General features: G+C 46.7%; 1 protein-coding gene across 1 annotated transcript; it reads right to left on the reverse strand.

Annotated features, from left to right (window-relative positions):
* Positions 1-280: 280 nt before the first annotated feature.
* LOC119402263 (zinc finger protein 37) lies at positions 281-22,341 on the reverse strand. The gene is made up of 7 exons (XM_037669399.2): positions 22,045-22,341; positions 19,761-19,887; positions 18,725-19,632; positions 12,555-12,613; positions 10,641-10,755; positions 4,185-4,347; positions 281-751 (listed from the first exon to the last, which is right to left on the reverse strand). The coding sequence occupies exons 2-7, from the start codon at positions 19,838-19,840 to the stop codon at positions 547-549; spliced, it is 1,530 nt and encodes a 509-aa protein (XP_037525327.1). The 5' UTR covers positions 19,841-19,887; positions 22,045-22,341; the 3' UTR covers positions 281-546.

The raw sequence follows: 22,341 nt of genomic DNA on the forward strand, positions 1-22,341 counted from the left end.
CACTCAAATGCTCTCTGAGCATCACTGTCACAAGGCATTTGCAGTTCAAAAGAACTCTGGCTCGAAGGCCCTGGTCAAGCGCTCGCCAAATTGCCAGCTTACAGCCTGTGAACACTGGACAGTCTAGTCTGACTCGGCCTTTCACTTTGTGCGCTCGCAACACCGGGCACTGCTTACCACACACCATTCAGTCGCCAAACATTGTGCATCTCCGACCCCTCTTACTCCAACTTCACTGTCTGTGTCACCTTCCCGCCTTCCTCGTCGCTGTCCACCATTTTGAACTCGAAGTGGCGGGCGCGGAGGTGCTTCTTCAGCTTGAAGTTGTTGGCGAGTCCCTTGCCGCAGTGTGGGCAGTAGTGTGGGTACTCGCCCGCGTGCAGCATGCGCTCGTGCTTCCTGACGCTCCCGAGCTCGGTGAAGCGCTGGTTGCACTGGCTGCACTGGTAGGGACGCTCGCCCGTATGCGTTCGCATGTGCGACTTGAGGTGCACCTTCTGGTTGAACGTCTTGCCGCAGTCGGGACAGGCGTGCATTTCAGCATCGTCAGTGTGGAGCTTCTTGTGGCGGTTCAGGTTGGACGAGACGTTGAAGCGCTGGCCGCACTCTTCGCACTCGTAGGGCTTCTCCTTGGTGTGCACGCGCATGTGCGTCTCGACGTCGTCGGCCCGGTAGAATCCCTTCTGGCAGATGTAGCAGGAGAAACGGGCGCTCGCCGGTGTGGGTCCGCTCGTGCATTTTGACGTGGGCCCTGAGTGTGGAGAGATGCGAAGGAAAGTCGTCAGCGTACGTGACAGCCTGAGAACACTAAGAATGATAAACATATCCATGGCCTTGACAAATGGAGGTTTGTGAATACTTTGTCAGTTCAAAATGTTGCTCAGCCAGGCTTGACGGTCAGAGTGCCAAAATCAGACAGAGATTACGGAAACGCAAATTCACCAATGCAATAATATAGGAAACTGGATGAGTTCGCAGGAATTCACTAAGAAAAGTATTCAGTGCACCCACAACAAAGACGTATGTCTTTGTTTGTTGTGTGTGTGCTGAATAGAGCTGTGCACGGGCCGTATTTCCGAGCCCGAGCCCGGCCCGGGCCCGCTGACTTTGTCGAAGGCCCGCCCGAGCCCGACGGCAAAGGGCTGCGAGCCCGTCCGGCCCGGCTCGACGTACGAAAACACAATCCCGGGCCCGGCCCGGCTTTTTGAAGGTTCGCTGCGAAAACAAAACATCGTTTTCCGGTAATTTGGCATTTTATTGAGCATATCAAATATGATCAAACGACACACGACGAACAGTCTCTATTACGCAGATTACAAATTACAAGTAGACGGGCCTCATTCCAGCAACAATGGAGTTCGCTCGCCAAAGCCGTCACGTGCATGGGGTATGCCCATGCAAGCGTCAGCTCGCACGATGGCGATCTACGTCGGGTCGCTCGTTGCTGTCGCGTGCATTTTCACTCATATGGGATTTGGCCCTAAATCTAACGCGAACAGTCGCGTGGCGCCGTCACCAGCTCAGGTGGTGTCACTTCTCTGTTTGTCGGAGTGCAACAGAGGCAGTGCTTTACCTGCTCCCCTTTTGTTTAAAGTAGCGAATGGAAAGGAAAAGCGGTAAAGGGCGGTCGTGGAAAAGGCGCTGTATGCGTGCTGGAAAACAATTCCCGCTCATTCTCTATATTTCGGGCTTGAGTCAGGCTTTGCGCCGGGCCCGAGCCCGGCCCGATAAAACTCCAGGTAGCCCGAGCCCGACCCGGGCCCGAGGTGAAAATACATCGGCCCGCCCAAGCCCGGCCCACGGGCCGGGTCAGGGTTTCGGGCTACCCGGAGCCCGTGCACACCTCTAGTGCTGAATACTTTCCATAACAAATTCAGCACTTGTGTCATGTGTTCCACTAATTGCTATCCAGTTTCTGCACCTATCCAGTAGTACAATTTTTATCAGCCTTTCAATGTGTCTGCAATCTATAGTTACTGATTATTTAATGCGTACCGTAAGCCCATTTCCGTGAGCCCGATTACAATGACAACTCAACTCCGGCAGAATTGGCTGTGAAAGAGTACGACTTCCTACTGACGCAATCTTAGCAAAGTTTCAGTGAACAGATTGTTGCTTAACTTTTTCATTATTTCGTAACGCAATAGCGTTTGCCTAAGACAGTTGGTCGCACATCGTGAGCAGGGTTTCCAGCCAAATGCACAGACAACGACACAGGAAGAAAGACGACACACTGCTGGCTGCGTTTGGCTGAAAACCATTCCTCAAGCATTTCGCTCACCCCTAGAGAATAGCCATCATTTTTTAAAAAGAAATCCATTAGTTGCATTATTTTGCACTCCATCCAGTGCCAGTGTCAGCACAATTGTGGGTGGCAAACATGCATACGCAAAGGCACATAGGCATTGCAAACCAAGTCAAAACAAAAGTGTACAGATGGGCAAATAGTAAACTTGAGGTTCAGAGCGAAATCGAAGCGAATAGTGATTTCATCGAATAATTTCGCATAGAGTAGTTCGAATCATACGATAAAGGAAAATGAACACTTTTGTCATGACCCAACTAACTTGCACAATATTTTTAAAAATTGGAACCAGGCGTGTGCGAGTGTCACTTTTTTGGTTTGAAGTGAAGTGGAAGCGAATTCGAATAGTGGCAAGATTTTAATAGTAATAGTGCTCAAGTTACAAGCTGTAGACTACGTGGTTTTAAAATTTGCTATTACTTTTTGCACATAACCCCTCATAACACGCTTTCAAACTAAAAAAAAAAAGGTTAATTGAGGTGCAGGCTCACGAATTGAAACAGGACAATTTAGGGCTAAGTAGCACACATACTTCTGTTTCCACCGTCTTCAGTTCAGGCCATATCGACGCAATTTCGACTCGAACGCATAGATCAGAGCCAACATTATCTTTATTAGAGACTAGATTTGTCACAACATGACACAGTTATCTCAAGCATTTGCGCATACCACACGTTATACTAAAAAATTTGATGTCGCGTTTGAATCCGTGAGTACTGTACGTTTTAGCACTGAAGTGTTGCTTCACAGCAGTGCGGATTTCAACTGGATAGGTGGGAATCCGCACTGATTTCATCGTTACTGCGGGAACTGAGCCGATAACATTTACTGAAAGTTGTGCGACACCAAAGCCTTCATTGGCAAAAGTGGGGTTCTACAAACCTCTTTTGACAGTATGCTTTGTTTGTTTGCCTGAAAAGCCAAGGTACTGGAGCGTGCACATATATTTCTTCACAGTGTGTGCTACTGTAATACGCAGCAACAAGAGGCACCAAAATGTGCGCACAATGCGTTCAGTCTCCAAGCACTGCCTCTGAAAGTAGCACAAACTTCCCAACAATGTGGCCAGCGCGCATGGCCGAAGCAAACTACGCGTTTCAACACTACGTCCTTCGAGCGTCTGCTCCTACGAGAGCTGCTGGCGCGCGACTGCAGTGCTCGGCACATTGTGATGCTATGCTGCTCCGAGATTTCCCCTAAGTGTGAAAAAGCCTGTACGTTTATTCGTTCCATTTCAAATACTTTGAAATTTTGAATAGTTTAAATTCTTGTCGAAGCAAATTCGAATACTGTGCTATTCTTCAGAATATTCGAAACGCTCGAATACAGTGGAGTCTCGTTGATATGATTCTGCATAATACGTTTTTTGGCCTAATAAGTTTTTCTTTTTAGTCCCGGCCAATGTCCCATGGAAATAATACATTTCCATGCATTTAATACAATCACATTTTTGCCCGAGATTGGATAATACGACCGTGAAAAGTGCCCGTTGACCGATATATCTACAAATCCTACGTCTTTTCATTGGTATACTAGCTCAAACTGCGTTCCAATAAGCCACAATCAGCATGCTGCCGAGGCCGCAGCAGCTTTTTTACTTTTCAGAAGATTGTACTCCTAGACGTTGAAAAGACGAAAGTGCAGCGCAAGCTGATCAGCTACTTCAATGTTGCTCAATAAGAGCAACCTGCTGACGGAGCATGCATATTTTCCTCCTTTTTTAAACCTCTTTGGTTGTTAAGATTTTTGCATAATACGTTTTATTTTCCGGTTCACGTGAAAAACGTATCAACGAGATTACAATATATTCGCCCATCCCTACAAACATGTGATTGCTGTGAAGGCTGCAAACGAAATCGCCGAATGAGGAAGGACATACTTTCTGTCGCTGCTGTAGGTGCAGTAGGAGCACGTGTGTTTGCCCTGAGGCCTCTTCCGATGCGTTGTCTGCCAGTGCCGGTGCAGGTGCTTGGCCGCCGAGAACGCGTCGCCGCATGCCTCGCAGCAGAACACGACGCACTGGGTGGTTACAGCATTCTTGCCTGCGGCAAACAACATCAGCAATACCTTTACGGGTGCCACTATTTTTCATGACCCGCACTTTTATCGCCAGAGTAATGAAGCAGCATACTACGGCCAAATCTAGCGATCTTCCAATGTCAATGCATCTAAACCAAACATGCAAGGCACTTCTGTAATTTATGCATACAACAGGCTTGAGAAATGCACATATTAACCCTTTGCAGTCCGAAATCTTTACCAACTTTCCATCCGTTACAGTCCGAAAGTAAAAACAAACTCAAGTAAACTTGGTTTACCTATTTTTTTTTAAACATGGGGCACAATGCAGTGAGAAAACGCGTTGGTGAATCAACCACAAAAGAGCTTGTCCAGCACTGCTCGACAACGAACCGCTGCGGCCATGTTGGGTTGCTGCACCCTCCTCTTCCCATTTGTGGTCCGTAAATGATAAAAAAAAATAATTGATTACCTTAAACCATTACAACATTTATCGGCTACAATGTGTAGGAAATATATGCATGTAAACAAAGCACGCTGGGTATGAATAGTAGACAATGAAAGCAAACGGCAGCGTTGAGTACAACGATCATGAGTTAGTGTTCGGTGCTACGCACTGCTGTCGCTAGAATTTATGTTATGTGTGGGTGGTGACATGACGGGTATCAAGTAGGAGAGTGTGAATAGTGAATTTCAGAATGGAATCGAATAGCGATGACAATGAATCGAATACGAATTGAATACTATTCGAATAGTTTTTAAATGGTAAGGCAACCATTTTCAATGCAGCTCTAGAATGGCAATGTAACCATTTTCGAAACAGTTCAAGAATTTCACAACATTTTATTTGAAACAAATATTCACTAGCTTTAACAAAGGAACATTGCTGTTACTTTTAACTGACAAAAACAAAAAGAAAACAATTTTGTAAACTGAGGCAAGCTTGTATACAGCAGCAACTACAGCCTTAGAAATATTTTGTAACTGCAGGTTGAAATACAGCCGTGACTACAGAATTCAAGAGGACGAAGAGAGCATGTGCCGGTTCCTGATGATGACAATTTCTGTTCACCCGCCACGAACCAATGCTCGGCCTAAACAGCTCCGCCGCTCAAACAGTCTCGTAGTCCTCTCCGGGCCTTTCGGTTTCCCCGGCGTTGGTCGTGATGTAAGCACCCGCATCTAGTCATGCATCAGCAGCAGCAAGAACCTTAATGTCTGCAGCAGATATACGTGCGTTCTCTGCTCTTACTCCTTGCACGGCGAGGAGCCCACTGCAAGGAGGAGAGAAGAAGCCAACGAACGAAGAGTAGCAGAGGAAAAAGCGAAACGAGCAAGGGCCGTGTTACGATCATCAAACGAGTGCAATTCCGCTAGTAAGGCACCATTTCGAAAAAATTCTCACGGCTGTGTGTTCACTGTAGACTCGTGCACAACTGCAACTACACATCTAAATTTCTAGATGGGGGGATTTTAGGGGCCCTTTAAAGGGACACTAAAGAAAAATAGATTTTTCTAATATTAGTAACTCACTCTTTCCCAGTTAAAAAATCACCAAGCTTACCACAAGCAGCAGCTTGGTAAGCAAGAAAATCGCACAAAAAGAAAGTGCGGGTGGCGACACCACCTTGGGATTCCTGCACTAAGTGCTGTGACGTCATACATTTTGATGGCTTCTACTAGACCCTACGCAGCTTCTGATCAGTAAAAATGAAGTACATTGTACTCTGAGGGGAGCCATGGACTTCACAATTTAATTCGTGCCAAAATTTTGGCACACAAGTTAATAACGAAACTTCGACCTTGATTTTCTGCTCTATGAAGAAGCCTATGATGGTGAAATTAACTACATTAGAGTCCTCACCTACATTAAAGTCAATCTAACCCAATTCATTGTTTCACTTAGTGTCCCTATACGCCCTAAACCACCCACAGGTCAAAATTGGGTTGTGATGTTGCAGCTGTGCATGAGTCTACAACGAACATGTAGCTGTGAAAATTCTTCAAAACGGTGCCATAATAGCGGAGTTACATGTTTGATGATACAAAAAAGGCTCTCGTTCATTTCGCTCTTTCCTTCGCTATGCTCCGTTCATTGGCTTGTCTCTCCTCCTGAATGAGTGTTCCTCCTCACCATGTGAGGAGGAAGAGCAGCGAGCGCACGTACATGCAAGCAGACAAAGAGGTACTGTGGATGACACATTCCCGTCTGTGGAAGCAGACTGGAATGTTGACGTCACGGCGAACGCTGAGGGGCTCAGGACTGCCGAAAGGCACGGAGAGGAGAAGGGACTGTTTCTTGGAATTCGTGGGGTGCCCGCTAGAGCACTGCACGGGCCCGGGCCGACCTAAAAGCCCGGGCCGGGCCATCCGAAGCGTTTTCCGGCGGGCACGGGCCATGCTTGAAAGTGCGGGCCGGGCCCGGGCTTGAGGATGCAGGCCGGGCCGGACTCGGGCCGGCCTGCAGTGTGTTAGTTGTACACTTCTTTTAAATAAATTTTGCTGCTATGTTTTATTTTCACTATACTGTTATTGCAATGACTTGCCATGTGCCATATAGGCAACATTTCATTTGGTATTATGTGCCCAAACTACGATATGATTACGAGGCACGCTGTAGTGGGGACCGGATTAATTTTGACCACCTGGATTTCTTTAACGTGCACCTAAAGATAAGTATGCGGGTGTTCTTGCATTTCACCTCCATCAAAATGCGGCCGCCGTGGCCGCGACAATCACACCCGCATCCTCGGACTTAACAGCGAAACAGCTTAACCGTTGAGCTACCACCGCCGCCAAAGCAACATTTCGATGCATGTACACTCCGGATTTTCCGTCCGATTGCCTACTACGAAGCGCAAGACATCATTAATAATCATCATCAACAAGTAACATCCTCTAGCGGGCCTGGGCCGAGGCTGGTCATGAACAAGCGTGCCCTGGATAAGTTTAGTAATAAACGACCGGGCTTGGAACTACGGGCCTGGGCTGGGCTCGGTTCGGTGGTGTACGTCCAGTAGAGCACTGCACGGGCCGATTTTTCCGGCCCGGGCCCGGCCCGGCCCGAAAACGCCATGCTCCGGCCCGCCCGAGCCCGGCCCGGTGTTCTTAAATGTGGCCCGTACCCGGCCCGGGCCCGAAAGGTTTGGGCCCGGCCCGGCCCGGCCCGACCCGACCCGTTTCAGCTAGTTATGCCTTGAGCATAATGGCATGTGAATTCCCAGCTGGAAATCGGGTTTCCAGCCTGGTTTTCAGCTGGAAACGGCTCTTCAGGCTGGAAATTTTCCATTCCCAGCTGGAAATTGTATTTCCAGCTGGTAATGAAAACCATTCCAGGCTGGAAATCGTATTTCCAGCATGGATATGGAAATAATTCCAGACTGGAAAGCTATTTCCAGCTTGAAGTTTCCAGTTCCAGTTGGGAAGTTATATTTCCAGCTGGAAATTTTTCCAGCTTCAGTTGGAAAATAATTTGCTCAGCATGAAATTTTCCTGTTTGAGCGAGGAAGTGGTATAGTTGACAAAAGGAATTCCAGCTGCCCAAAGATTGATCTGCATACAAGCGATAGCAGATTAAGTGTATAATGCATACCGTGCATTTAGACAGGACTTAAAACAGTGGTTCTCAAATGGGGGTCCGCGAGGTCATTTTTCGAGGTCTGCAAAAGCCAAGCTTGCAAAAAAAAAAAGAAAAAAAGTTCTTTGAATCCCACAACTTGCTCTCTCCGACGCCGCGGCCATGAAAAACGCCGCACCGGCCGCACTGGCGCGATGTTTTTTGGCATCTCAGTAGCTCTATTCTCGTATCATTTCTTGGTGACTTATGACGTTAATGCTAAATAATAACCTACTCTGTAATATAAATGCAGCGTACAAAAGTTGCATTTCTTTTTTAAGGTTAACACCATTAAAGACAGAGGTCCAATAGACCGCATGAATCATTATGTCGCCGCAGTCAACCACAGTTTCGTACAGCACATGGCGGCTAGTCGTGGTGATATTGGTGATATCTGTACGTGTGTGTGCTCGGTGTTCGTTATTCTTGGGAGTTTCCTTGATGAATATCTGTGCGACAGTTACATGGAATAGTTATTTTTGGTCAGGTTTATCTCTGGAAAGTGTTACGAGTGATGACCAGCATGTTCGAGTGGTTTTTATTTCTGTACTGTGTGCGATGTCTTGGATACACCAGCGCCGATCAAAGGACAGCGATTTTCTCAGCTCTGAGTGTTCCATTTGGAGGTAAGTTGCACTTATATATTTCAAGTATAAGTGAACGTTTGTCCCGAATGTTTGTGGGCTTCGTTATCACGGTGTCGCGTTACCTGGCTGTGTGTAATGTTTATATATTCGCGAAGTACGCTACAGGCCGGTTTGTGTAAGCAGCCTTTGTCTCCAATAGCCCTGTGCCGTGCAATGCTTGCGCCTACTGTTGCGCATGCGTCTATGCAGCAAACGTGAGTAATTACATATGTTCGAGTGAACTCATTAGACGCCCATTCAGAGTAGTTTAAGGTCGATATAAATAATCGTTACATGGCACCGCAGTGCTCATCAGATCTTGCTCCCCTTTGCTTTGCACTGCATTGACTTTGTATTGTGGTACTTCTTTTGAAAGCTGTATTGATGCTGTTCATGTGATTTGGTAAAACTATACTTTTGGTAGAATTGCGTTTTATGGATCATTATGGATTTGATGTTCGCTCACTATGTATAAATATTTTTTTTCAGGTGGTGTACGAGGATATGAGCAAACTCATTCTTCATCTCGAGATTTGTTCCAACACTTGCTACAAGCGTTCAGATAAATGCTGTTAAAATAAATGCTGTTAAATTTCACCACCATGTTCTTTGACTGTGTGCAGTTCACTGGACGAACAGGTCCTGTAGAATAACTATGCTAAAGCGCATGCGATAGCCGCGAGGTCAAATCTGGAAATTCTTCCATTTCCAGCTGGTAATGAAGGATTCCAACTGGAAATTTTGCCATTTCCTGCTGGAAATATTTGCTGGAAATATTTCCATTCCCAGCTGGGTTATGGAACCTGGAAATTTTTCCAGGCTGGAAATTTTTCCATTTCCAGCTGGGAAAATTTCCAGCCTGGAAAGATTTCCAGGTTTCATAACCCAGCTGGGAATGGGAATCATTTTCACCTGGGGAGGCACTGTCTAACCTTCGGTTATTGTGAAGATACCTGCCACACACAAGATATTTTCTAGAGATTGTTTTGGGCACTTCTTTCAGTGTCACGACTTTCAGTGGTACTGTGTATACTTTCGGTTAATTACGCCCGTAACACTCTTGCTAAATAATTGCAGGGCAATATAAAATATAATTGGAGTCATAGCTGGCTGTTTCATGTACGCACGCAGTGCTAACTACGCAATCTTATTTTTGCATTTCAAAGAACGACTACAAAATATACCTTCATAAACTAAAAAAAAACATGGCAGACATTTTTAGTTTAAGTTTTACATCAATTGCATACGAGCTAGGGCTGTTGAGTAAAAGTAGCAAGTCTGCAAACTTCAGCTATTGCACAATGCAATGAAAAAAAAAAAACGTGCTCTAGCTGATTTTGATAGGAATGCACCGGGCTGGGCAGCGTTACGTAAATTAAAGTTGTCGTGTTTACTCCTCCGCAGGCAACTGCACCCAACGTACACAACGCTTTCGTGTTCAAAACAAGAACGTTCTTTGTCCCACCCTTCTTCCCCGAGTCACCGCCACCGCAGTGCCATAGATCTGTCAAAGCGAGGCACACCCTCTGCGGCCTCTTTAGCGATCCCCGTCGACGTGACGTGTCGGGTGTCCGGAGCGTGATTATACAGATACGTATGAGACCCGGGCCTAATACGGGCCTGGCTCAGGCCCGAGCCCGACCCGAGCCCGAAGATCACGGGCCCGAGCCCGGCCCGGGCCCGATCCAACGATCCCTTACCCGGCCCGGCCCGGCCCGCGGGCCGGGCCGGGCCCGGGCTTTCGGGCCGGCCCGGGCCCGTGCAGTGCTCTAACGTCCAGGCCCGGGCCAGGCCCGCGCTTGGGACCACAGGCTTCATAAAGCGGGCCCGGGTCGGGCCCTGGCCGAAAAATCAGGCCCGTGCAGTGCTCTAGTGCCCACGGCTCATGGCGCTGCAGCAGTTGGCATTGCTGTATCGTGATGGCGTTGTGAACTCGAGGCGTGCGTTTACTTGAAAGGTTGAAAAATTATCGGAGGTGCTTCGGGGCCCTTTAAAGCGAGACCTGCTCTTTTGCTTGTCTGAAATGCCAAAAGTGTGCGCCAAGAACGATCTCTTGCTAAACACCCGCACTCACGTCTCCTGCGCCCCTTCTTCTCCGGCTGTGGGAATGTCTTCACGAGTGCAGTGCAGGGCTCTTGCTCCACTTCCTCGGCATTTTTCCGGCCTTGCGTCCTGTAGATTCTGGTCGTCTGCACACGGGCGACAACGAAAATTCAATCAGTCAAAACTTGGCCTTTTTTTGGCCTTGGGTCTGATGAACTCTGGTTGCCTGTACATGGGCAACAATGAAAATTCAGTCTGTCAAAAGGTGTCGCAACCAAGGTTTGCCAGGTCTAAAATGTGAAAAATCCTTCAAAAGTAGCCAGAAAAGTAGCCAACTTTGGCCAAAGAGCAGTAATGTAGCCAACAAAGTAGCCCCATAAAGAAGAAACGTTGAATCTGCTTTTATCGTGCTACTGTAAGCTATTATCACAGCTAAAGCTGTTTTAACTAGGTTTAGGAACACACAAAAAATTATGGAATGTGTAGAAATAACTAAAGCTATCAGCACTTTGATTAACAGCTTTTGCAGAATGTCTCTGGCCTCAGCTGCTTTTATTGCACAAGCAAAACAATTGCTAACCCAATTCAACAGCAATGCACCCTTGCTGCACTGCTTTCTGTAAGAGCATGTACAGCAGGACATCTGATTTCGTTAACAATAACTTTTCTGCAGCAAGTTAGAGCGAGAAAATTAAGAAGCTTGCAGGGATAAAATAGAATCAGATCGAACAGGATAGGGTAAAACTAGAGACGATTGGGAGATGCCTTCACCTTGCAGTAGACATAAACTGGCTGAGAATTATGATGAACTTTTCTGGCGTTGCAGGAGTCTAGTGTGTTGCTACAGCTCAACTAATTTTTCTCTCTACTGTCCCTTGCGCAGAGCACTGAACCGCTGAATCACTGTGAGGTGGGAGGGCTTTAAAGGGGGCACTGACACCTTTTTTGGAAGGTGAGTTTACACTGCCATACAAATCTCCTGCACTATACAGAGACAGCTCTGAGCAGGTGCGAAGCTCAGCAAATGCTGATACAATATTTTATATTGATATTATAGTCGATTTTTCCCATGGCGCACCTATCGACATCGGCACTACTTTGACGTCAGCCCACAGTACTAATTCTGGTGTCTTCGCGCAGCAGTCTGGCTAGTTGTAATGACGTCAGGTGCCAAAAACTTCCAAAATGGCCGCTTGCGCGTCACCAACGGAGCCACGAGGTGGAACGGCCATGGATACGTCACGATATCTTGCGTGAGCATGTGATGAGAAGCTCATACTGTGTCGTGACGTCAGGGTACAGTAGGAACCTGAACTAGCTTTTAAAAACATACTGTAATGACTTTTTCAGGGTGCACTCACGCATAGCAGTACATTTTCTAGGCTTTGAGGGCTTGGCCTTTCATTTGACGCAAGAAAAATTTTCGTGTCAGTGCCCCTGTAAACAGAGACCTTTTTCCCTTGTCAATGGGAAGACAAGGACATACAACAATATCAATATGACGTGCATCTGTAGTGGGGAAACTTCGGGTAAACTTTGACAACCTTTCTTTATCCTGCACCTAAATCTAAGTACATGGATGCTCACCCAACAGCAAAAGCATGCGGGACAGGAAATGTTTGAAAAAGGTATATTCACGCTTTGTCTGGGAACATAACCTTGGAATAAATGTTCCAGCCTGTAGTAGGTATTGCAACCTATACAGTCACCAGCTGGGTTAGATGCATTATGCACTGACAGAGCAGCGCATTTGTTGTGGAACCAATGTCCCGAAAACTTTTTGCTGTTGGGTGTACTTGTATTTTGACCCAATCAAGATGCCGCCACCATGCTCAAGAATCAAATGCATGCTCACGCACTTAGCAGCACAACGCCACAGTAACGAAGTAATGGCGCTACGGTAAGAAAAATAAACAAAAAAAAATGCAAGACATAGCCATCATACCTGGCATGCCTTGGAGGTCATACTCTGTGTTTTCTGTAGTTTGTCTGTAGGCTCTGCTTCTGAAAAGGTAGATAGTTTCACTCTAACAACAAATGCATTATGAAACAAAGCTTTCATATAAAACATCGCTACATAAACACACAGTCACACACATGGCCTAAACACGTATTGCCGTCTGCCAGCAGCCACGAAAAGCAGCCGCAATGGGAGAGTTCCCACGTGTTCAAGGAAGGCGGGAAACAGGCACCTCTACTGAAACGGCTTCTTTATCTAGCTGCCAGTAGACGGCCATGCAAGTTTATGCCAGAGCCACCGAAAGTTCAATCATACGAGTTGCGAAACTCCCCTTAGTCTCCACGTGTCAAAATCCGGACAAACCACTGGTTGAAATCGCGGAGGTCAGCTGATTGTGGCACCATTTGTAGGTGAAAAAATAAGCTACTAAATGGCCTTTTCGTGTGTTCTGGTGCTAAAGCCCACAAGGGATGCCGCACTGATGAGGCTAGCAGAGTGCGTTGCGCTTGAGGTTTACATTTTGTAGATGATACTGCATCCATAGAACTCATCAACCTTTCTTGAAAGTACTTCCGAATTCTTGCAGCAACTCGCACAATAACAGCGAAGACTTCAGTGACTGTGGTGATATCGTGTAGTTTCAGTCGCTGCCCCCGCAACGGTTTCCAGACCTCCACAATTTCGTCCACAGGCATGTCTGCGTTTCGGAATGGAGTTTCGCAACTGGTAAGATTGAAGAACTCTGAGTGAAATCCTTGTGGCAGCTAGCTCTCCTAAAGGTGGAAAAAGCGTTTCTTTTATTTTTTTTCGAGCACCATGCAGAGTGCTACACTGAATGATCAGTATGCTATTTTTCCGTGAAAATTGAGCAAGAACGGACCAACTGTAAGTGCAAAGACATTCTTCTGAGGTCTTAGGTGAAATATGCGTGTCCTTGTACGATTTTGACTAGACTGGGCAGGGGAAGACTCACACGAGCCAGATCATCTTGCAGTTCCTTGCAGGCTTCTGTTACACCACTTCAAACTTCCCTCTCCTATTTGATGTCACTTAATAACAATAATATCTGGGGTTTAACGTCCCAAAACCACGATATGATTATGAGGGACGCTGTAGCGGAGGGCCCCTGAAATTTCGACCACCTGCGGTTCTTTAACGTGCACCCAAATCTAAGTACACGGGCCTCAAACACTTTCACCTCCATCGAAAATGCAGCCGCCGCTGCCGGGATTCAATCTCGCGACCTTCGTGTCAGCAGTCGAGCACCATAACCACTAGACCACCGTGGCGGGGCTATTTGATGTCACTTCCAGGCAGTGTTGTACACGTTCATCTAAAACAGGAACGACAGCTTGTTCCTCGTTCCTTCCCAATTTTGAAACGAGTTCCCATTACAAGTTCCCCTAATGTGAAAGGAATGCGTTCCAGTTACATTTCGAAAATTGGAACGTGTCGTTACATATGACTTTTTAATCAAAATATAGTGTCGGATAACCCTGAGGTGAAATAAAGTTAACAACATGTAGCTCACATCGAAGTACACATACAGTACGAATTTGACATCGCCGGAAGCAGGTTATATGTACATAAAAAGAATATAATGAAACGCTCCTAGACGAATTTCTTTAGGGACCACCGGCCGTACTACACACAGTCTAACTGCAACTTCCGTGCTCGTCTATTAAAAGTGCAACACATGTCGCACTTTCCACGTATACACCAGAGCACGCCTGTCTCGCACCCAGGCTTCTGGCGAGCCGAGCGGATGCTCTCGCACCCAGACGCCGGGCTGACCGGGGCTGCCAAGGCGCGCGCGGGCTGCACCAAGTAAACAGGGCAAGCTGCAGTTCTGAGGCTTTAAAGTGCGAAAAAGTACCCGTTCACGCCGCTTCAGCGTATAAGAGCTCGTCTGGGCACTACTGCGTCGTCTTTGGAGGCCAAAACAAGCCGCGCAACAAGAGGATATTAGCGTTGTCTGCGACGATTACGACGCGCCACGGAAATAGTGCCGGTGCGGTGTTTTCAGCTTCGCCGCGAGTGGATAACCGTGATTCAAGCAAAAAAATTAGGAGCCGAGTGAAAATGCGCGAGTAAGTACACTAACAGCGTGTATTCTGCAGTGTGATGCCCACCTATTTTATTTTGCGAACCTAATTTGCGTGACACGCAGCTGGGTTGAAGGCAGGCGCGAGCTTTGTGTGAGCGTGAATTTCATACCTTTAACCCTTTCCTTTGACGAAAATCTAGTGCAAGGTAGTGCTTTCGAGCACAAGCAATCAGCATGCTTTGCCACTTTCAACGTAGTATTAAGCTTTAGTGCTTTTGACGGCATTCACGCCTTCGAGATTTTGTCTTCAAAAGGTAATAAATGGCACGGTGCTCCTCAACAGCTGGCCAGAATTTCGTGCTTTCATTTCAGTGTTTGATGTCCCCAAATTTGGACACGAGGCATTCAGCTGCACATAATACATATATTGGCACGTAAGTAAACAGTACTCGCGCCAGTGTCCTTTACGTTGCAGGCGTAGCTAACCGGCTTAACTAAGAGTAGCACAGTTTCGCTTGTAAGGCACCATCGTTACAAGAATAAAATAGTGCAGCTAGCTTCCAATAGGGATCGCTGAACGATACTTCAGGTTATACTCTCTGATAGCACGCTTTTGTGAGCAAGACGCATTATTGTAAGAGCGCCCGTGAAACAAAAATTACGTTCCGCGAAACTATAATTATTACGCGATGCATGCTGAAATGATGAGCTTTCACAAAACTTTGTGCACAACTTGTAATATGGGGCAAGAAAACATCGTTTCACTCTTTCGCGAGCTGCACTGCAATTACGATTCACGCGTACTACAGCGAAAACGTTTTTTTTACAAATGTAACAGCGTACGTATCTGACGAGGTTGCTTCCGCAGCCCACTTGCATGAGGAACATGTTCCTAATGTTCCAATAAAATCAGTGAAAATGTCCAGGCTAGAAAAGACGCGAAACATGCTCTCCAACGGGCTGAGTTTCGGAAGTTTCACGTTTGCTCTGTGTAGCGTCTGCTGGCGTGGCAGCCCGCGCATGTTGTTTCGTCGCGTGTGCAATAGATGGCGCGACGCGCGATGCAAATATGGCGATGCGCATGGAATTCGCTGTGTTCTGGTCTATAGGTCTACAAGTGCACAGTTAGAATACTGCGCTTGAGATATTAAAATAGAAATTGCCACAGATGCACAAACATAAATTTATTGCGCGGGAAACGTCATCAAAAGGGACAATATACAGGCGTTTAATGAGTTCTGATTCAATATTGCAGTGCGAGTAGAAAATAATGTCCACGATACATATTTGCAACTTAGTAAAGTCCCTTGTTCGCACTCAGCAACAGTTGCATTTCGATGTTGGTATCCGTCAGACGGATACCAACATCTCGTCAGCACTTCGTCGATAATTTTGAGGAGCCATTCCATGGAAATGCTTGAGGGTACTACCGTGTTGTACACAAATCAGAAAGTCAACCGAGGTCGTAGGGGCGAGGGCAGGGTCAGCGGGCACAACAAGAATATAGCACTGTATGTACGCGTATTGTTTATTGCAAGACAGAGACGCTACCAGTATGACGGCTGTCGAACCTCTAATAATATTGTAGACCGATAGCCGCGAGAATAACTCGAATGTTGAAGGAATACCTTCAACAAGGATTTAAACTGCGTGAAGAAGACCGAACGAAAACAGGAACACATACGCACGCACAAGCGCAGAACTTCCCACTAACTTTATTTACGGAAAGCATGTCAGTTATGTGTTCTTCAAAATAACAAAAGATAAGAGCAAGGAACAATAGCGCAGTGACAATGTTAAGAAAAATAACAAGAACACGTGCTCATCACGTACGCGGGAGTGACCTGATGTGTCCATCTAAGGATTCCATTTCATCTCTTTATAGTTATATGGAAGGAGAGCTGACACAGCTGTCGCGGCTTTTTGCGATGTAAAACACCTTGATGACTCCTCTTTCAGCTCTATACTCTAGATCAGGCAAACAGCTTTTACTATCGCATTTCTTGCAATGCACCTAGGCCAGATTGCTGTCCGTGCCGGTGTGCAAAGATCGGTTGTGCTCCTGTGCACGCTCATTGAAACATTGGCCTGTTTGGTCTATGTAAGACCGACTGCACGAAAAGGGCATCGCGTATGTATATGACGTCAGAAACACAACTGGTGAACTTCGTCTGATGGTGCTTCTTGCACGACATCTCTTGTTTTGTTCTTGTCAGAAGTGGGCACACTTTTTTAGTTTGTAAGGCGCCAAGAAGACGATGCTAATCCCATACCGTTGCGTGTCCTTCTTAACGTTGTCGGACGCAGTTGCTCCCGTACGTGGTCGATCTCGGTGTCGCGCGTTTCCCTGCGCCCCAGCGAGGGCCTTCAAGTGAAAACCAGGGTGCTTCATAGTCACGGGACAGGCGAGCGGTATATCTTTGTGCCTCACGCGGTCGCCCATCCGCCCTGTTCTGCACGATGCGCTGCATGCGTGTGCCTGTTGAATACGGTGGAACAATTACAGAAGTAACGCCGTTCCCTCGTAAAGGTAACGAGTTACCGTTACAGTTCCACCGATCCTAAATGGAACGGTGGCGTTCCTCCGTTCCTCTCAAAAGGAACTAGTTCCTGGAACACCATTCCGTACCACGCTGCTTCCAGGTTACACTAAACCACTCTTATACCTGTGTCAGACAGATAGATAGACTATGAACTTTATTGTCATCCTGAGGGGCGACTCGGAAAGGCCCTTTACGGGGGAGGAGCCACCGTGGGCAACTCCCACGTCGGGACGGGCAGGCCACGCCTGACCGCCACGTCGCGGGCCCTCTGGACGGCCCGTTGTGTCACGCAGGCACTTTTGAATGGCCATCCACTCAAAATGAAACACCACAACTCTATCGACTGATGGAGTTGTAGCACTGCTACACGGAAGTTCTGAACGGCTGTTGAGTGGTTCAGGCGTCTCTCGCAAAAATTGTGTGGCGCTGAGAATCTTTACTTTCGTATTCATGCCAACGAAAGTTAAATAATACAAATCTGCTTAAAAACACAAAATATCTCTGTTGTTCTTGTTTAAACATTTTAATAAATTGTTTATTTGTAGTAACGAATACATATTTAGTGTTTAAGTTGTTGAGCAGTGAAACTGTGGCGAGCGATACACAGCAAGACAGCATGATGAAGACAAGCACGTTGCTGTTGTCAAGAATATGTGCAGTTCGCACATTTCAAGTGGCAAAAATAATTTATTATATAATTCTTAATGCTAACATATACTGCTATGAAGCGTACTGGTTAGATTCCTTGTTTCTAATCGTTCTTACAAGCACACTGTGAACTAGAGGGCACGTACGCACTGTTTCCCTCTTCTGTCCCTCAATGGCCATCAAAGTTTCGATGGAGTTGTGGGGTGCTCCGTTGACTCGATATCGTTCGAAACCACCCATGTGGCAGTTCGTGCTTGGCCACTGAGTCAATAGACTATCGGTTGGAAGGCCTTCCAAATGCCCGTGTGACATGGGTGCTATAAAGATTAACAAAAAGGCGAGCGAGTTGGTTTGGGTTCATAATGATGTAAAAGGGCAGCGCTAGAACGAATACAAAGGACGATATGAAGACAGGACATGCGCTGTCCTGTCTTCATCTTGTCTTTAGTATTCTTTATAGCGCTGCCCTTTTACATCATTATGCACTCATATAAAACTTCTGGCCCTCATGTCGACCAATGGTACCCATGGTACCCAATAGTATTAACCGCTTTTGGTTGACTGACTACTGGCCTGCACTTTCAATTAGAATGCCTGAATTACTTCATAAGAGAGTCAAAAGTTCAAGGGAAGATGGAAGCTTGAAGAGATGAAAAATTGGTGAACATGCGGTGTCGCTGGAGCCAACGTTTCGATAAGCAGCCTTGATGCACCCTTGATGAAGACAAGTCTACTTGTCGAAACATTGGCCCCAGCAACACTCCGTATTCACGAATTACTTCATATCATTTATGTTATTTTACACTTATCTAAGTACATTACCTGCATACTAGTACCCCAATCTGATGTGGTAGCATGCATGCAGCCATTAAGAGCATTTCGACACTCCCAATGCTTTGACAAAAAAGAAAACTCACTAGGACTTTGTGGTGACTGCTGCAAGACCTTCATGTGCACGATCGTCAGTTTCTGCGGCCCCGCTGCTTCTGAAATGGGCCCACCACTCTGCTGGTTGAACATGTGGACTGGCATGCGGAGCGGCTTGCCCACATCCTTGGCTTTCACCAGCATGGTGAGTCTAGAGTGGCTAGCAACGGGCAGCGGCGAGTTTTGAAGCCCCTGCGACATGGCGCTCCCGGTGGGCTGCAGGATGCACCTGCGCACAATCACGGGACCCGCCGTCCCCGACGGCACACGGGATCCAGCCACAATCACTTGGCCCTTGGGTGTTGCTTCGGAAGAGGTGCCGGACGAAACGATCTTCACCTTCTTCGATTCCGGGCTCTCGGTGCTGGCGGGAGCAGGCCTCTTTTCCGAACTCAGGATCACGGACGCTTTCGGGAGATCCCTGGCCGGTGGGACTTTCCCGCTGCTGGCCGAGTCTACCGCGTAGCAGTGGTCTTCGTTGTGCGGGGAGCTTATCGTTACGCCGTCACTCACTCTGTCAATTCCTGCGGGCGGCTTCCTATCTGTGGTGTCGCTGCCCAAGTCTTCAGTGGTTGAGACGGTCTCGCAGGCTAAGTCGAGGTTCGCAGCATCGATGATGAGCTGCAGCGGGTTGGGCTCGTCAATGTACCCCACCGTTTCGTTCGCCGCGCACACAGCCGGACCGCAAGCTACCTCATCGGCAACTGCATCCAGGGCCTCATGACCATCAGCACCTGCATCCAGGGCCTTGTGCTCAGTCTTCGCATTACTGTTTTCAGTTGCACCTTTTGGAATACTAGAACCGTCCCCCTGGTTTTCTAGCTGCAATAACTCGCACACTTCGTCCAATTTCGCAGCTGCTTTGTCCTGGACAGTGCCGTCGACTTGCGCCTTGGCCCTGATTGAAAGAGGATGCATGACCAGTGAGTGCGCTGTTGTAGTTAGAAAAGCAAAAGAGTGTCCAGAACAAACCTCTGATCACACTAGCAACCAATAACACTGCAAGAGAGTCCCAAAAGCACGCACCTGGCCTTGGCAAGCTGGGCACGTATCTCCTGCAGCTGCTTGCACAGCTGCAAGACATCGCAGTCTGACGAGTCTTGCATAGTTGCCCTTTCCCGCAGCTGCTGCTGAAAGGGTTACACCTTCTCCTCTGCAAAAGACAAGCATGCATTTTGGAACTTAAAGCAACAGTGAAGAGAAATAACGAACCTGTTTTATATCAATAAATTATTGTCTCGTAGCATTACTCGCATTACTTTTACGGCCATACTTTCATGATTTGAAGGGCAAAATCAAGTGAAAGGTTAATATCTTGAGTATCAGTTGTGCGAGCTGGTACAGCATAAAGTTTAAAGGGACTGACAACCGATTTTTCTTGAACTGGTTTTTTACGGCGCTACGAAGAGCTCCTCCTCGGCAGTGGTTAAACCTGCAGCAGTTGATTCCAAAAGCATGTGGCTATCTTGTAGGCCGAATTTTTCGACCTGAGAAGCCACTATAAAAGCTACAGTCCCTCTTCCAGCAACGCTGAGAAGCGATAGCGCTGCTGATAGTCTTCCTTGCAAACTGTTCATTACGCTGTATGTTCTGCTTTCACTAGAGTGAGTGCCACTGTGGTTTACTACCTTCATTTTGACATTTTCAACCGTTTTTTAATATAAAAAGCAGGTACAATAAGTTTTCCGAACACTCGTCATCAAGTGTAGTCTCTTTACCCTCGCAAGCCATGCGCTCCTGATACCTCAATTTGCTGGCAGTTGCTGCTAGACGCTCTGCTAACAACTGCTGCTCATGAGCATTGGATCGTATGTCAAGCGAAGGCTTGATGTACGATTTGATGTAAAAAAAGTCACGGCATGTGTAAAAAATGTCATATATATCAAGTCTTAATAAAAATTGTTTACTGTAGATGTCTGTGAGACTGCGTTGACGCCATTAGTGTTATGCAGACTGCACTTTGACAGTGTGGCTGGAAACTCGGATAATGAAACTTTCGGGAACTAATTAATTAACTGTATGGCAGAAAATAAAAACAATCCACTTGAAAATAAAGATAATTAACTGTTATAATGAACTATTTACCTTTTAATATATATTCGTCCGCGGCACCTCTTTGGCGAGAGTACTCATTTATGACAGAAACGCATTTGAATGAGTTCAGAAAACTCATTTTGTTTGTGCAAGTCATTTTTGTTTAATGACATTAGAAGTCCCCTTGTGGCAGCCAGTTAACCACATTAAATGTAAATGTTATTACGTACAAATGACAAAGTTTTTCGTGTCGTAGGGATATTACAGATGCACTCCCTAGTAATGTTACAGAGGGGCTGGATTTCCAGCTCTGTTAATGTAAGATAAGGCGAGACCAAGTCAAATCTAAAAATTCTAAGCAGGATTTCACAGTCACTTTAAAACTCAGGGCACAATGTTTGCCACACAGGCAACGTAAATAGCTCACATACACTCAACGAGCCAAACTTATCCAAGACAAGCACATTCATTCTACGCGCATTCAACTCTCAAAGCAAAACTAGCGCAGATTCTGTTATGAGTGATCAGGCGGTAAAAGATCTTGACATAGGGACAAACCACGAGGCAAATGTCGATGCAATGCTATTTGTGAGGGACGCCGTAGTGGAGGGCTCGTAAAAATTCGACCACCTCGTCTTGTTTAACGTGCGCCTAAATGCTATCATTTCATGTAACGAATTAAGGTTTTAATAAGAGTGAATGTCCCGCAATAGGCTTTCTGAGCGGAAATATGAAATACGTTAGCACCAGCAGTCGAGATGAAGTCTTCGCAACTGATTTTCGCAAACATGCGTCTCCTGGAAACGCATCTTTAGCATGACACTCTACCAGCGTCCCTTTGTAACTCATGTTCCAGAAAAGCAGTTGCGATGCAGCTTTCGTGTTTCGCATTTTTTAAATCTCTATTTCGGCCTTGCCTCTTTGGCACAACGATGCTGCCGTCATAACTACCTGAAGTTGCTGGCTCTTAGATAAAAGAAATTACAGAGAACACTCATTTCCCACGCTGCTTACGGGGTCAACTTACGGTGAAACAACTCGCTCATGTATCTACCTGTTGATGGAATAATTATGCGAACGAAAAAAAAAAAAAAATCGGCGGGTAGCGGCGAGTGCACAAATCGAACACACACGCTTCAAGTTACCGATCGCTGGCGCGCTTCTCGTATTGTTGAGTGGCAACAACACCAATCAGAGCTTCAACACCTACCAACAACAATCAAAGCACGAACACAACTTTCAAGGCAGTCAGGCAGTGAAACAGAAACAAACTCACTTCTAGCTAGCGGTCCTGGCTGCCAGGAGGTAAACTGACCGATTTACTGGTCCCGCTAGCCTCGCTTCACAGAGGCCTCGCTTCCTGGGGGACGAGGCGACAACAGTATCGGCACAAGGATCATAGAACGCGGCTGTTTGCAGGCCTTCTCACAGCGTCCTCTTTACTAAAGCTTCGGGCACTTTGAATGCAAACGGCGACACAACTAAGGCGAACTTTTTACACAGAGCAACGTAACCATGGGTAGGGTTAACGGAGGCCAGCTATAAAAGTAGGGCTGCAAGCGCTGCAAGGCTG

This window comes from Rhipicephalus sanguineus, chromosome 8 (genome assembly GCF_013339695.2).
Source record: "Rhipicephalus sanguineus isolate Rsan-2018 chromosome 8, BIME_Rsan_1.4, whole genome shotgun sequence".
In the NCBI taxonomy this organism is placed as follows: Eukaryota; Metazoa; Arthropoda; class Arachnida; order Ixodida; family Ixodidae; genus Rhipicephalus; species Rhipicephalus sanguineus.